This window comes from Crassostrea angulata, chromosome 6, assembly GCF_025612915.1.
Source record: "Crassostrea angulata isolate pt1a10 chromosome 6, ASM2561291v2, whole genome shotgun sequence".
NCBI classification, from domain to species: Eukaryota; Metazoa; Mollusca; class Bivalvia; order Ostreida; family Ostreidae; genus Magallana; species Magallana angulata.
The window spans coordinates 43,729,550-43,746,921 of NC_069116.1; the positions used below are offsets into that span (position 1 = coordinate 43,729,550).

At 34.0% G+C, this 17,372-nt stretch overlaps 1 protein-coding gene and 1 long non-coding RNA gene across 22 annotated transcripts in view; both read right to left on the reverse strand.

Annotated features, from left to right (window-relative positions):
• The window catches only part of LOC128190243 (RIMS-binding protein 2-like), a 69,682-nt gene that overhangs the window by 19,756 nt on the left and 32,554 nt on the right, over nucleotides 1-17,372 (reverse strand). For all 21 annotated transcript variants that reach the window (XM_052862202.1, XM_052862207.1, XM_052862206.1 and 18 more), the window contains 4 exons: nucleotides 16,828-16,911; nucleotides 15,556-15,645; nucleotides 1,810-1,932; nucleotides 411-515 (listed from right to left, as the gene is read on the reverse strand). In XM_052862202.1, coding sequence (XP_052718162.1) covers nucleotides 411-515; nucleotides 1,810-1,932; nucleotides 15,556-15,645; nucleotides 16,828-16,911 — 402 coding nt within the window. The remainder of the gene's footprint in view (nucleotides 1-410; nucleotides 516-1,809; nucleotides 1,933-15,555; nucleotides 15,646-16,827; nucleotides 16,912-17,372) is intronic.
• LOC128190248 (uncharacterized) lies at nucleotides 5,554-6,829 on the reverse strand. The gene is made up of 3 exons (XR_008244343.1): nucleotides 6,306-6,829; nucleotides 6,022-6,141; nucleotides 5,554-5,867 (listed from the first exon to the last, which is right to left on the reverse strand). It is a non-coding gene; the product is annotated as an uncharacterized LOC128190248 (long non-coding RNA).

Sequence of the window (17,372 nt, forward strand, 5' to 3'; positions counted from 1 at the left end):
ATTGTGTCCAGACACAGCCGAATATATATCTGCTCTATACACCATACTCAGAGATTACACAATATTTTTTACCCAGGTATTTTCAAATATTTACATTTTCCATGCAGTGTCTTTGTCTGTGATAACAATATGTATCGATTTTGTACTATATAACCCATAACTTCGAATTGGGGCACCAGTGTGGTTTGCTTATCTATATTAAAATATCTTATTGTTCAATGGCTTAAAATTATATAAATTAAAGTAATAAGGAATCATTCTTTGAATATTATGAGGTGATAATTTCGGCCGTGACGTGATTGAATCTATCATAAAGCCCTTTGGGCTTTATTGGATTTGATCACACCCGGCCGAAATTATCACCTCATAAAACTCAAAGAATGATTCCTTATTCCTTATATAATGATCACCTGTTGGAGAGAATGGAGCTGGCTCTGTTTGTTCTGTAGTTGCTGTAGTGTGGACTGATGCTCATTCTCCAAGTCTTTAAGGCGATCGGCCGAGTCCTTCAAACTCTGTGGAAAAAGAAAAAAACAATTCATTTAGTGCAGAATCCTTTAAATTTTACGGAACTGAAACAAAAATAAGGCTCTCTAAATTTATTTACAGAATCCTTTAAACTCTATGGAAAAGAAACAAAACAATACTCTCGTAATTTATTTACAGAAGAATTAACCATTGATCCAGTCATGGCCGATGGAAAAATGTGAGAAGCTGTGATTAAGTCTAATGTTTCCGGCTGGAATATCAAAGCAAAGTATTGGAGAATTTGATCAATAGAGCACTTTTAAGGAGTCCTAAATTAACACACGATAGTTACACCCAGAAAGTACAAATGATCGTGCAAGTTTTCATTGTTGAATGCCTTCATTCTCTAAGGAGGAAACATTCATTCTTTTTTCTAGAGTCATTTCAGTTGCACATTCTTTCTTTTATCTTTTTTTTCTATCTTTGTGTAAAAATCCAGTTGGAAGAAAATAAATTTCTTCGGGGAATCTTGTCCAGAAGAAGTATAATTCTGTGTTAATATATCATGTAGTCTACATGCAACTAAAAGAGGAGAACAAGAGACAGGAATCCCATGTAACTGGCTTATCTTTAATTAATTTATGTGGAAAGTACATAAAATTAATCATCAATTAATTAAATGATGATCGACGCAGTTTATCTAATAACACTTTTCTTCCTCTATCTTCTCTCATAAAGAAACCCCATATAAAAAGCAATCAATAATGTATTTACGTGATAATATATTCTCTCTCTCTCTCTGTCTCTCTCTCTCTCTCTGTCTCTCTCATTTTAAATGTTGCATAAACCTTCACTACTCCACCAGTATGAACTTGACCGAGAGTAGGTATTGAATATATTGGTTTTTCCTCGTAATCCCAATCTAGCGATCTGGAACTCATGAATATATGAACACAAATGACAATTACAGATAGATTGAAACAAGTATGCTAGAACGATGTGTCAATAGTCGGTAAACATTCGCTATCTCACAGGAATGACCCAAAAAGGTCCCTTTGCGGAATTAGAATTAACAATAACCTGATTAAATAGTTTTCGAACTAATGCACATTGAACTTGATGTATTGGTGAATTCAGTATTCAGGAAAAGTATACAACTGATATCCACAGAGCTTGGATTGTGGCAATCTATGTACAAGTAATATTATACCATCAAGATCCACAGAGCTTGGACTCTGGCAATCCATGTACAAGTAATAGTATACCAACGAGATCTCAACAGAGCCTGGACTATGACAAACAAGACTTGACCGGTATATAGCTCTGGTAGCTGTTACTCACTTTGATGGTTTCCTCGAGACTTCCTACTTTGACGTGCAGTGCTGTTCTTTCTTGTTTGGCTTGATCACACTCGTGCTGGGCCTCGGACAAATTCAGCCTCAGGATGTTGCACTCTTCACTGACCTGAAAAAGACAAATGAAGAAATTAAAATTCTGATGATATCCAACAAATCAATTAAAATACATGTACATTTTTTTTTTCAATATACATTTACGAAAATTGGACCAACCCATTTGACTGGTCTTGTCAATATTCATGGGCATCAATTTTACAAATTACAAAGAATACAAATATTTGCCAACAATCGTACCACCAAAAAATTATTTTTAACACTGATGAAAATTCAATTTCATGGATTAACAATTAAATCAACCAAATATTGGTATCCAATGAAAATGAAACCACGTACAGTAAGTTTCTACTAAGTTATGCTTTGAAATGGAAAGTACACATACAAGTAATGTATGAACTAATACCTTCTGTATTCATCAAGATAATCTGCAGTATTTCTTGCAGTTCAATACTCAAGTGAAATACAAATAATGACAAACAAAAAGTTTCAAACAAGAATATTTCTTCCAAAAACCAACTCAACAATTGAAGCCAAGTTAAGTTAGTCCAAGATCACCAATTCTTATATTCTTTGTATCAAGGAATTCTAGTTCACACAACTTTAGAAATCAGACTTACATTTATACTGTTGTTAAGATACGGCAGAAGGAAAGTCTCGCTACGTTGAGGCCTACTCCCCGAACACGAACAAATCTGCCCCATGATGTTCTGAAGCAAGCACCAGCAAACTAGAGTTTGCAGGTCTCCATGACTGTTAATCTCTCCATTAACATCTCTTAAACATCCCGGAACAACATTAGGACCAGAAGGAGTGCTAACTCAGATTAATATGTATATTTCCTATATGGCATTCCACACTGACCAAGCACTGTCCAGCTATCCAATTCAGAGTAAACAATTTTAACCAGAGCTAGCTGCTGCCTTCAATTCCTCAGTGCACATTCCATGATAAGTATAATCCAGAAGGGGGCCCCAAAAATGTGACCAAATTCAGTTAACGGCAATTAAGCTTTCCTCGCTGAAGTAAAGTCCAAGTTTATAGACAACATAAAGCTTATTTTCCTTTTTTGTTTTTTTTATCAGGTTATATTAATTAATCATGTCCTTTGTCAAAGCACATTTCACTTTGAGAGCCAATATATACATATTTGATCATCAGTCCCAGAAGAATATTTTTGGGAGGTAGCGAGATTTGAACATGAATTATTTACAAAAACCACCCATCAATCTTTGTTGGGTCCATTGAAATTCATTCACTGTCATCTGTCATCAAAGGCCCTTTACACCACTGAACAAGTCTGGGTGCAGAGCTGATGACATCACCAACCTTGTTAATATGAAGACTCCAAAAAGATTTACCAGGGTGTTCGATCAATAGCCGTAATTGTAAAAATAATAGCTCCCTTTAATAATTATAACCACATTACAGGTCTTTAGAGCTTCCAACACATTTTTCTTTCAGGTCACACGGGACCAACAATCTTCCTGTGACAGGAACAAAAACAGGGCAATTATTGGCTGCAAAAAACAGCAGCCACAGCAGAATAGTCACAGAGCTTAAAAATTGTGGAGAGATGGAGACAGCATGGAGCATGCAGCAGCATCCTTCCATGGAGAGCGACAGTTCATAAATACAAACTGTTCATATGATTCACTTATAATTACTGTCAACCTGGTAGTATTGGGGGTGAAACGAGATCAATTGCTACACTCTGGGTGTTCATAACCCCTGCGTTGATGAGTTAATCTCCCATTATTATCCCCATATTTATTGCCAATAACCATTTTCGGCAGCAGTTGTACGCTAAACCTGCCATGATTGTAAATATCAATTTCCACCTAATACACAGTATTCCCTGGAGTATTTTATAACAAATAATTTTCAACTGCCGGGCTGACACAGGATTAAGAAATTTGATCAATAATTCTGTCCCAACTTTTACTTTTGGTGCCATCTTATTGATATTCAATAATCTAATTTCAATGAAAATATCTATCTTACGATGATGGCTATACATAGATTCTTGAAAGTCTTGAAGAACATCGTCATGAAATATCACCAAAGTAACATTATAGTAACACAGTTCCTCTTTGAATAAATTTGATAATCAACCAATTAATATTCCAGCATCCACTCAGCATGTGCATTATGATTATTTGATCAAATGCACCAGGAAATGCATAATTCAAACAAACCAGCAGCCTAAAAAATGTTTTGCAAATTGTCTGGTAACTTGAATCCTAAGTAATGATCAGAGACGGTGCAATTAGCAATAACCTTTAAAGTAAACACACTCATTTGTATCAAGGCCTCAATCTACATTACAATGTAATGTGATTATAAGGCATCATAATGATCGGAGAAAGTTTATGATTTAAAAAAAAAACAGGATAGCAAGGCAAATCGTAAGCACAAGGGCCAAGAAGGATTAATCCAATCTGTAACCAACGAAGGGTGTGATCCGGCCGTCCATATTCATTTCCATATCTGTGGGAGATGGAATACTGTAAACATCATATACTTGGCTGTGTAATCTAGCTTTCTTAGTGTTCTTGGCTTCTGCTAAATCAAGTACCAGTATATCACTATTTAAGTATCAAGCAAAATATAGTCATGTATGTATGCATGCATATTCCAAAAATGCATTTGATCAAATCTGAACTGTTGAAAAATCACTTTCTGCTTCTTACATGCATTAAATATAATACAATTACAGTAACACTGCAGAGAGCCTCATAAAAAAGCATGGTAACCTGGCTACAAGAAATCAGCAATCCAATATATTCTTAGACCTGAAAATTTTAATACAGTCTAAAAACTGACAACTTCCCCTCATTATAATGGCATTGATGGTGGGTATTCCTGCCTTCGGTTGAGGGCAAGCTAATTACATACGACTTCAAAGTCTCCAGTCTCTTTAGAGACATGGAAATGCTGTTGGTGTTTTGTGTGCAGTACTCAAGATATCCCTTGACGTCAATGTATCTCTAAATAACCTTTCTGGGGTGTTTGGGTTTTTTTCCCTCCTGTTACATAACAATTGTATGGATGAAATACTGAAAATGCACCTGAATTCAACCTTCCAAGATTGAAATTAGCAAGGACAATGCAACTAACTAATGAAAAGTTACCGGTATGCAGAAATTTTGGAATTATTTTACAAATTGGTTTTGGATGTAATATTTGTTGTGGTCACATTCATATTACCGTGAGAAGCATTGTCAGCATTATGTACTAGTTTGTAAAGCATTTAAAAATTGAATCATTGAATCCCACAATAATCTGAACCTGTTTAACTTAAAATTCACCTTCTATGATTTCAAGTCAAAACTATACAAAAGGAAAATGGGGAAGGGGTTTGAACTTACAATCAAAACCATTTGTAAGTAAATGTTTCCTAAACCGAAAAAAGATATTTTAAGTAAAAACAAAATGTAAGTGCTTTTGGTAATTTGAAACACCAAATAAAATCATATATCCAATATTTACAGCATTATGCCTTCATTCCCTGAAAACACTTATACAGTACACAAGCCAATTTCGGTATCTTGAATACCATGAAAATGTCGAACCGATTTCAAAGTCCTAATCACTATTTTCTCATCTTATTTTAACCTCAATATCCCTAACCCTTGAATGTGAGTTTTATTTCTTCAGTCCCCTTTGAGCATACATGCCAACTTTTGAAAATCTCCATGGGGGATTTTACGCGCGACGACATTTTCCTAGAAGGAAATTTCGCGGCATTTTGTCGTGTGATTGCTTTGTATAAACAATTGAACTCTTAGATATTCATCTGTTTCTTTATCTATTTATCATTATCCTAATGTGTTTATCTTTCAAATGAAATCATATATATTAAATCAATCTTTATTAAATCAATCTTTAAAATCTCAACAAACAATAAATAGTATGGTGTGGCAGTTCAAAAAGCACTAAATTCTGCAACGCAGTTGGCAAACAGGACATCTGCTCTTGTGACATCTACAAAATAAAATGAATAATTAATTAAATTAGATATTAAAAAGCATTTATGGGTCAAGTTGCTATAAAAAGTGAAAGAAGTATTCATAATTGTTTCCTGGCTTAAAATTCTTTAGAGATATTATATACTAGCTTATTAAAAAAATTTAGTTACCTTCATCTTGCTCCAATTTTGATTTCACAAAGAAGTTGGTAGCAGCAGGTTGCTTGATGGATGGCTGTTTTCGTGTTCTTTGTAACACCATTCATTCCACCATGGTCTATCCTAAAATCCCTCAAACTAAAAAAAAAATTGTTACTCGTAAAGTTTAACATATCTATTCTTCTTGTAGATAATCTTTTATGTAGCTGTCAATCTCTCCTTGTGTCATGTGTACACAATAGAATGTACCCTGTCAATAAATATATTCAGTTGTACTATATATAAGTTAAACATACCTATTGCACGGCAATATACATGGTTGTCATCCAAATACGATCCCGATAGTCATCCCGAAAATCAGGAATCTGCCTCCCGATATCGGGATGAAAGTTTCGTTTTCTTTGGTGGTGTAACCCCATTCTTGTCGAAGTGTAAAAAGTGTGGCATTTTGCTATCCATCCCGATACTTCCCGATTAATTACTATCAAAACATGCTCCTCATTAGGTTTGTAAACACTCAGACACAGGTAGTGTACAGGTAATTACACCAATTGACACATCCCGATATACACATACGCGATACAGGTAAACAGCAATGGCGGTCATAATCCCGCTTTTTGATTGGTTATCGTAGACAAGCAGCGCGGGATTTGAAATTTTTGATGGAAATCGGGACTTATTGTCGTAAAACGGGTTGGATTTTTTGAGAATCGGGATTTCGGGGTATTTTGACAATCCCGATCGGGATATCGGGATTTGTATTTTTGACGACGTGAAATCGGGAGAATCCCGCAAAAATCGGGATAGTTGGCATGTATGTTTGAGTTCAAGATAATGTTCCCTGGGGGCAATGAAGAACTTTGGTTTCTTGTGTTTGATTCATTTTTAAAAATTTGGTAGACCATTCTCTCTCTCTCTCTCTCTCTCTCTCTCTCTCTCTCTCTCTCTCTCTCTCTCTTCTATCTTGCTCTCTCACTGTAACCTTCTATCAATGTCATTGCAGTACATATCATGAATATAGAAAATCTATTGGCTATCTCCAGGGAATTGATAAAAGCATATTGTCTGGATCCTTGGCATGTAAGAATAGCTGATGGACAAGATAACTCGCAGTGAGCGATTAATTTGGGAATAAGGGTGCTTGATTTAATTCCTTAATTATATTACATACATACTGATGTTGAGTCAGCTGTAAAATTTAACAAAAAACCTAGCATTCAGCATATCGTCTAATGCATTAAAAGCCAGACAAAATGTTAAAAAAGTCAAAATTATTTTAAATTATTGATCACGAGCAAAACCATCAGCTTCATGCATTGAAGTTAATATGGTCATAAACAAGTAACCATAATAACAACATATATTTTACAGTTTTATCCAAAACAGATGTCACTTAGAAAAAAAAAATATTAGACTGTTTTACCTTAAATTTAAAATCCTGGAAATTACACCAAACCACGTTGATGATTTTCAACATTTCAACATGGAGGTGTAAAACGAACAAATGCCGAGTGGTGTCTGCTCTATCCGATGCTGAGGAACTCATCTCACTTTTCGCCCCTTCCTTTTTTCGTACACTACCTCATTATTACTTCATCAGTTTCCGACAGACCAACTTTCACTTACAATCGACACCTACAGATGCAAGCTTGTCATAACGTACACTTCAAAACTGCAGATCAATTCTCCCCAAGACATGTGGACAGAATTCAACACTGCACAGTTTCCCCACAGTTAACTTTGATTTTCTTTCCTTCACTTGCAATAAATTCATCATCTGTTAACTGAGCTTCCCCGTAATTTGAGGGAGCATATACCTACGGGCTGCAATTGCCTGCATGATCAATTTTCATATCTCTATATTATGATTAAAATATCATAAAGCCCTCTTTCCATTAGTTACGTAAATGTCTATGAGGGCTGAACTCTGTTAGCTAATAAACCACATCAGCTGATTAATCCATTTTGTCACAATATGGGGAACAGCTAAAAGCTATCGGGACCAGGTAGCAGTCAAACCGAAATATCGGAGATATACTCCGATAAAAGTTCGCACCAGTGTAATCAATACTCATCCAAACAATGCACCGTCAATTTCCCTTTCTAGAAAATTTCCTCCTTATCATTTGTTAATTTCCTATATTACTTTGCGGCCTCATGGCGACAGCCATTTTTTCTTAAGGCATGGAAAATAAAATAAAAGAATAACATTTATCCCTCAAAAAAAAATAAAAAAAATTCATGGACTGCTGAAGAAGACATATGAGTTAAGTTGCCAATAGATATAGGGTAGCTGTCAAAAGACCAGTAAGTGCAGTGTGTATATGAAGTGAAAAACCAATTATATGGCCTATATTGTCATTATCTTCTCCCCCGCTGCGGTCTCTAGCAGACACCATAGTACACCTAGGATCCTAGCTCAGAGGCAGCTGGATTTAGCCATCATTAGCAGAAGACACTTCACCACCTGTGGTGTTTCCACAATAGTCTTTAAAATGCTCGGTTTTTTGGCTAGTGTCTCCATCAAATGGATCAGGATCATATATATCTTTAAAATCTTTTTCTCCAAAAAAAAAAAATGTTCTTCTGAATCTGACCATTTTTTGCTCTTTTACTGGCAAAGATATCTTTTTTGTTGAGACTTTGAAGACTGTAGAATTCGATTAAAAATTAAAGTTTTTTTTTCTTCTTTTAATTTTACATCAAGGATAACCCTAAAATCCATGGTGTCAGATAAGTGTTAATTTAGCTCTACCCACATCATTTGCAATCTGAGTCCATGCAGTTTAATAAGATGTCGCTTTCTCATTTCTTTTCTATTTTCTTCTCTTATGGAATGGTGTTTTCAATACACTGATGTATTTTGAAACTAAAAAGCAATAAACTTTCAAAGTCAAGCCCCAGAGGAACAAAAAAGTTTAATATAAAAATAGAATATGGTGTTCTTGTCTCATAAAAAGCTAATATATTTCTGAAAAACTCTCTTACAGAAATGAAAAATTACCTGATATATTCTTTACTGGTATATAAAATTACCACTTTAGAAGAATGAACATTATATAAGAGGAAAATATTTGAGACCTTATAGGTATTTTTGTAAAAAGAGAAATTTCATTTTACTCCACAGAATCAATGCACAATATGCAGTCAATGAAAAAAGCTTTTTTTGGTCATTCATATGGGTATGAAGGCAGTGAGCATTGCATAACCAATGTCAAATTTGAGCCAATCTAAATTTTTATCAAAGAGAAAAAAAGAAATATCCAAAAAATAGATCTCTTAATGGAGAGACCTAATATAGGCTATCTTTGCCTGTTGTTCAATCCATATTAACTTATAAGCTTATATGTATGTTTTTGAATAAAATACTTCCTAAACTTAACTAGACCCCTTTTTTGACAGCCAAAAACATCAACAATTGTGTAAGATGGCCTAATGTCTAGGACGTACATTGCCAAAAACTTAAACAATGGGACTACCCATGAAGTTTAATGATAAAAGTGACAAAAGTGAAAATTCTTCAATGGAACTATTGATGAACCAAATGCAGATTGGAATCATGCAGGTCACTATCACAATTGGGCACCTTTGGTCATCACTTATCTTGAACACAGTTTTCTTGAATGCAATTGTTGATTTCTTTGGATTTTTTGTCCTAAAACTTAAGAATTAAAACTTTTCTGCAGTAGAAGTCTCTTTTTAAAAAAATAAATCTGTGTATCTAACTTTTAAAGACCGGACGACCAATCCAGAAAAATCTCAGTTCAGTTTTGTATATGTGGAATATGAAAAAATAAATTCAATACCAAAACCTAAATGATAATATTAACATTCACCAACCCCCCACAACCTTCAAGCTTGCATGAGGGTAGCAGTGATTAAAATGCAGAATATGACAGACAGAAAGACAATCAAATACTTTGGTTTCTCATGCCTGGTGGCCATTTCCTGGTCTGTCTCGTAAAAGTCCAATTACAGGTATGAGGCACTTCTGCAACAGGTTTCCCTTTCTCCACTAATTCTAATGACTAATAGCTGCAATTATGCTTCTGTATTTCCATCACTTTCCCAGACTGACATGGTTTCATCTATAATTGAGCACCCTTGGAGACATTTGCTAATGTGCCTGCTCATTTGTTGCTGCACATTAAAAGACATCATTTTCCTGTTTGTTCCCTCTGACAGTTGCTCATTAAAAACATTCTGCAGCAGCATCTTGCTAAGTGACAAACGGCTTAACAAGATTGTGCACTGGGTATGCATGAGTTTCTCATTTAGCTGTCATAGCCCATTCCAGGTTACTTTCAAAAGACATGCATGCACTTCTGACTTTCTATTTAAAACAAGCAAGCTAGCACTTAAAGAAGCACAGAACTTTAAGCAAATGATAACATTAGCATCAGATATTCTACTTTAGCCCTTAAATTCTCTCTCTTCAAACATATATCAATAGTTTTCTCAAGAAATTCTCACCAAAAGCCACTCACAAAAATTCAAGATCAATGACCATTTGTCACTAAGGCTAGTGCAGCCATCTTTATAATTCTAAAATGGTTAACTTTCTGTTTATCTGTTAACTTTCCAAAATGTCCTGCCTTTATGTCTAACACTAAGAAATATACACAAAATAATCCAGTAAGCTTTAGAAAAAAAATGCAAATCTAGTAATTAAGATGTCTGGACCTATGGTGAATCTCAGTGACAGATACCAAGAATGCATCTGGCACACAGATCAGAAAATCTTGGACCTCATTAGTTTAACGGTCAGTCAGCAATTGGAACTAGAATTGCGGAAATAGAGTCAAGGGCTTAGACGTTTAGACATAAGGTTATTAAAAATTGAGCATCCAACTCCTACTCACAATTTTCGCCAAAAGTAATGAATATATAATGTACGCTACAAATAGATATTCAATTTTTGTCGATCCGAATAAGTATGAAGTATTCTCTGTAGATCAACGTTACCAAGATTAGCTGTTGACATACATACTGCTTCATATAACAAATGATTTTTTCCACATCTCCGAGCCAATACCATTGATTCTACGAGTTTATGATGAAATAGTATGCAGTATTCAAAGAGACGCAGATTTGCTTTGATTATCAAGTTATATCATTTCAGGTAGAATATCTGATCATTCATTGGTACATGTGACAGCAAACTAAAGCATCCAACCGAAAATTCCACAAAGCAATCAATAATAGCTATTGATGTAACCCATCGATATATTTAGATTCAGTAACGAAAATTGGAAAATTTTAATTTGAAATTTATAAGTTTATAATTAGATTTTAATTCATTCTCACAAATATGATTTTTATTTAATTGCACAGCCACTTCTCATATAACTTGATCAATAGCTTTTTTTTTCCAAAACTAGTATCTTCAAAAAGATTAAAACATTTGACATGGTATGAAAGATTTTCTTGTAATATATGTTAAGTCTGTGAAGATTGAGACACAGGTACCAAGTAAGAAGAATGCAAATCAAAGGCCTGAAGGGCCACAATGGCGTCGAGTTAAAGTTAATTTGAAGAGTAAAAACCTAAATAATTTTTTCAACAAGTGAAAAGCTGTCAATGTGACAGCTAACCGGGTTTTCTTTTTATATGCGAACTGTAACCATAATCCATGTCAACCCATATCCAGTGAAATAAAGTACCCCATATGCAATATTTTGCTAAAAAGACTTAGTTCAAAAGCTGGTATTTTTTTCATAAATAATCAGAAATAAAAATCCTAGAAATATTCACACCTCTGATACATGTACAATTAATCTGCAAAAGAACAACTTTTTATCTATAAAACTGTAGGAAAAGTTATCTGTACAATGAGGTTACTCTATATGCAATATTTTGCTAAAAATTGACTAACTTCAAAAGCTGGTATTTTTTTCACAAATTATCAGTAATCAAAATCCTAGCAATATGCACACCTCTGATATATGTATAATTGATTTGCAAAAGAACAACTTCTTATCTTGAAAACTGTAAGAGGAGCTATCCGTACAATGAGGGTACGCTATATGCAATACTTTGCCCAAAAATGACTAAATTTTTTGATTTTTTTTCATAAATTATCAGTAACCAAAATCCAAGCAATTTTTTTTCATAAATTATCAGTAACCAAACTCCTAGCAATAAGCACACCTCTGATATATGTATAACTGATCTGCAAAAGAAAAATTCCTATCTTGAGAACTGTAGGAGGAGTTATCCGTACAATGAGGGTACCCTATATGCAATATTTTGCCAAAAAATGACAAAGTTCAAAAGCTGGTATTTTTTTCATAAATTATCGAAAATCAAAATCCTAGCAGTATGCATACCTCTGATATACATATAATTGATCTGCAAAAGAACAACTTCCTATTTTGAAAACTGTAGGAGGACTTATCCGTACAATGAGGGTACCCTATATGCAATATTTTGCCAAAAAATGACCAAGTTCAAAAGCTGGTATTTTTTTCATAAATTATCGAAAATCAAAATCCTAGCAGTATGCATACCTCTGATATATGTATAATTGATCTGCAAAAGAACAACTTCCTATTTTGAAAACTCTAGGAGGACTTATCCGTACAATGAGGGTACCCTATATGCAATATTTTGCCAAAAAATGACCAAGTTCAAAAGCTGGTTTTTTTTTCATAAATTATCGAAAATCAAAATCCTAGCAGTATGCATACCTCTGATATATGTATAATTGATCTGCAAAAGAACAACTTCCTACTTTGAAAACTGTAGGAGGACTTATCCGTACAATGAGGGTACCCTATATGCAATATTTTGCCCAAAAAAATGACCAAGTTCAAAAGCTGGTATTTTTTTTCATAAATTATCGAAAATAAAAAAAAAATTAAAAATAGAAAATGTTATTTATCACGTAACTAATAAAATTACAACTCATTACAAATTTGCTCACCTAATTCTTAAAAAGTTTTGAATTTCAATTGAAAATTTAAGTTTATAGAAATATCTTAAAGAGTTAAAAAATTTTTAGATTTTTTTTCTCTATTTTATATGAAAATAAATATTAAAATTATTATTGTGTTTAATCTTATATATTGTATACTGCTGATAACCACTCTGTCTCTCATTATCAATTTCATCTAAAATTCACAAGGATCCAAATGACACGGGCCGAAAAGATCAGGGGTAGATAAAAGAAAGCACCCATTCACGTTGTTTACAAAGTGAAAGTAGTTCACTAGTTGGTTTAAAATAACTTTTGTTTGTAGATGTACTTATCGCTCGATTAGGAAGTTTTGTTTCTACAAGATCAAACATTTGTGCATTGTCAATTTTCGATATGGATACAAAATAATCTATTTTGCAGGCTAGTACATATCATAACCAAATTCAGTATGTAAGCCCAGCTATCGCATGTGTCTCGGTGCTAGTGTATTCATCCGCTGAAACCGAGACATATTGTTTTCAATAAAATGTGAACATTTTTAAAGACGGCAACCATTTCGAATCTGCAAACTTGTTTTGTTGACGTACAGTTCTGCTCGAAATTGAAGTATGTCATCTATTTTTCTTCAAACACATACGAAAACTTTGCACTCATTTGAGTTGTTTGGCTCCTAAAAATGTAACTTCCGGACGTACGATCCCTAGATGGCTTTCGAGCTTCGCTCGACGCCATAATAACATACATCATATTTCTGATTTTTCAAATTAATTACGCGGAAATCTTATACTCTGCAGAGGAAGTAACACAGTATCGATATAATTATTAAATGCAAAAGATAATTAAATGAAACAAAATAATAACAGTAAATGATAAAACAATTTTAGATGCATGTTTTCAAATTGCAATATGTCCTAAAAAGCATATCCTTTGAATATTTAATATCTGCCGGTAGTTAAACCGTCTATTAATTCTTTTCCAAATGAAAATTTTGCACTTTTGTCATTCTCATGAGTGCACTTAAAAGAAGGTTGAAAACATTCATTTTATAATGATAGCTGTGAAATGGAATGAATTTTAAATCTAAAACAAATTTCTTTCTCAACATAAAAAATTTTGAACCCACAACTGAAATGGAAAATCCATATTCCCAGAAGGCCATGCGAAAGTAGGAATGCTGGGAGATTTCCCTTGATGCTGGTCTATTAATGGACTCTGACTTATCTAGACACAATAAAGCCGAGATCACATCAACCTGACAACCAGCCAGACACCTCCCGTGGATAAACTCCTCCATCATTCTGATTGGTTAAGTAAATTAAATGTGTAATACCATTAAGAAGTCCCAATTATGCAACCCCCCCCCCCCCCCAACCAACGTACATTAAATCAATCGTAGACTACCGAAATATGCAGTACGTATTATGTACATGTATTAATAAGCACTACTGGAAAATATATACTGTAATTGTATTGTATTTGGCATGTACAGTATTTGGTGGAAAATAATTTTTCTGAATTAATGTACCAAATTAATCATTTTATCTACTTTAGACCATAATTTTAAACTTTTATATACCTGTAAATTTTACGATAAAAAAAAAAATAAGTTTTACTAAACTAATCAAAACCTTAATATTAGATACTTTGTATGGTTTGCATGACATCACTAACAGTATATTTCTTGCCTTTACTACTCAAATATTATTTTGCTACCCCCCCCCCCTTCCCCCCCAAAAAATCAGTTAATGGAAAGTTTAATTATTTTTTCTTGCAAACTCAGCAAAATTTATTAAAATTCGAAGGAATCCAACAATATTCCAATAACTTTGGCCCGAAAAAGATTATTATTATATACGATTCTTTCAGCCCTACATTTTTTCTGTTATCTTTACTTCATCATATTTTTCATTTATTTCTAGATTTCCAAACCATCTTTTGTTGATGGGTAACTAATTTCACAAAAAGGAATGGCAATTGCTGTCAAAGTTAGCTATATTTAGATGTAAAATACTTGTATAAAGCATAAAATAACACTGAAAACTTTTTGAAAATGTTAACACAATTTTTCGCGATACAAATTGTCACTTTCCTTTCTGAAGTGGGCACGATAAACATTTCAATCGCGCTGACATTTCGTTACGCTGCTTGCGGAGGATTCTCACAGGATTTGACAGGAAGCATATCTGTCCTAATCAATAGCCAGCCAATCAATGCACTCCCTAAACCTCATCAGTAGACTAACCACTGGCACTGACGTACGTATTTTAGAGTTATCCTTCTTTGCTTTTTAGATGTAAATCAACGGCTAATGCATCGATTCCTCACCTTCCCAATCTTTCAACTTCAAAAACGACCCACATATTTTGGCGTCATTTTATCTTCTTTTTTTTCAATTTCTAATTCATCCCCTTCACACCACATTTTTTGTTCACTTAGGCATGATCCCCATCCTATATTTCACCACTCTCTCACTCTGACGAAAAGTTCATCTTTTTTGTTAGAGTTTGTGTGGGCACTTATGATGACCTAATACAACATGCAATCTAATTACACAGCTGATATCCAGTTTTTAATATTTTAAATTACATTGCATAGATCTGCTTCTAGCTCCTAAAAAAACCACTGACCTGTTCTAGATCCTGCAGGCGGTGTTGGAGATCAGAAACTTGGACCGTCAGTCGAGTGTTCTCGGCCGCACTCTCCTGTAAATCACTCTCCTGAGAAAAAAATAATAATATTGTTCTAGATATCTGACCCACTCTAGTGCTATTTAATTCAATAATATGCATTCGTAGGTGGTTCGCGAGGGTAAGAAAGGATTTGCACTATTGCAGAAAAAGAAAACATAACCTGCATCAGCATGTAAAATCTTAAATCCTGGAATGATTAACTCAAGAACCCCAAAATTGCCTATTTTGATTAAATGCAATATATGACCTTGACCCTAGTCAAATGACCTCAGATCAAGGTCATTAGCCCTTACAACCCACTACTATTTTTACCGTTAAAATCTTATGGACCAGTGTCTTGTTATGGTCATAGAGTGGTAAGGACTGACATACATGCCAACTATCCCGATTTTTGCGGGATTCTCCTGATTTCACGTCGTCAAAAATAAAATACCCCGAAATCCCGATTCTCAAAAAATCCAACCCATTTACGACAATAAGTCCCGATTTCCATCTAAAATTTCAAATCCTGCGCTGCTTGTCTACGCTAACCAATCAAAAAGCGGGATTATGACCGCCACAGTCACTGATGGGTAGATATATTAAATAAGACATTACCATACATGATTCTAAAAATACACCTTACCAATCCCCCCCCCCCTTTAATAAAATAATAATAACAAAAGTCCATTAATAGGAGAAAATAAGCTAGTATTGTTAATGTCTTTAAACTCATTAATGTCTCTAAACTGAATTCATTTTCATAGCACATCTCACACCATTATATCTGGCATCAGTCTTCAAACTTGTTAATTACCAGTAAATAAGTAAAGAACTACAAGTAAAGGGACATAATGATCTATTTTTGTTCCGTGTAATTTTCACCCTTCTTCGCTTGCAAACAGTTTCGCCATGTCTTAAATTCGCCCAGACACAGTTGTGTTTAAAGAGAGATAATTTGAGACAATTGGAATTCGCCCAGTCTTAAATTCACCCACTCAGACAACAAGGGCAAAAGGGGCAAAAATAAAACGGGGCGAATATTTCCATGTATACAGTAGTGCTTAATTTACATGCAAAATCATCGTTCATAACTCTCGTAAAATTCTATTTTCACATTATGATCAGTAAAAAGGTGCAATACTGGGACTAAAATATTTTAATATGGAAAACTGATAATTTGTTGGTGTTTAACCATCATCAAACATTCCATGATTTCCCGGCACTCACAAGTTCTTTATTCCTCTGCTTTTCCTTTTTGATTTCTTCTGCTAATGTTTCACATTCAATCTTCTTCTGTGTAAGTTCGATTTCCTGAAAAAACACAAAAAATTGAAACTAGTAATGGTATCAAACTTAATTCATACAGAATTTTCTAATTATCCCTATATAGGCTACTGGTATTTTTTTGTTGTCATGTTTTAATACAAATCTTATAAACATTCAGAGTTTCCGATGGTCTGAGATTACAAGCAATTTCATTTATGCTTAAAATTTAGGCAAGATCTTGTCAATTTAAAGGCTCAAGCTAAATAAAGATATAAACCTTACATACATTGTCAACTTTTCACTTATCTAACCAAACTTTCAAGTTCATAAAATAAGTACACATATTTCTTGTAAATCATCAACAACTTCATAAAAAAGATGCTATCATCTTTTTCACCTCCAACCTGAGTTCAAAGTCTCTGAATCAATATTAACCATAAACTACAAACTAATTTGTTTGATCATCCTTCCTGGACTGACAAGACTTTCATATACTACCCGGGAGA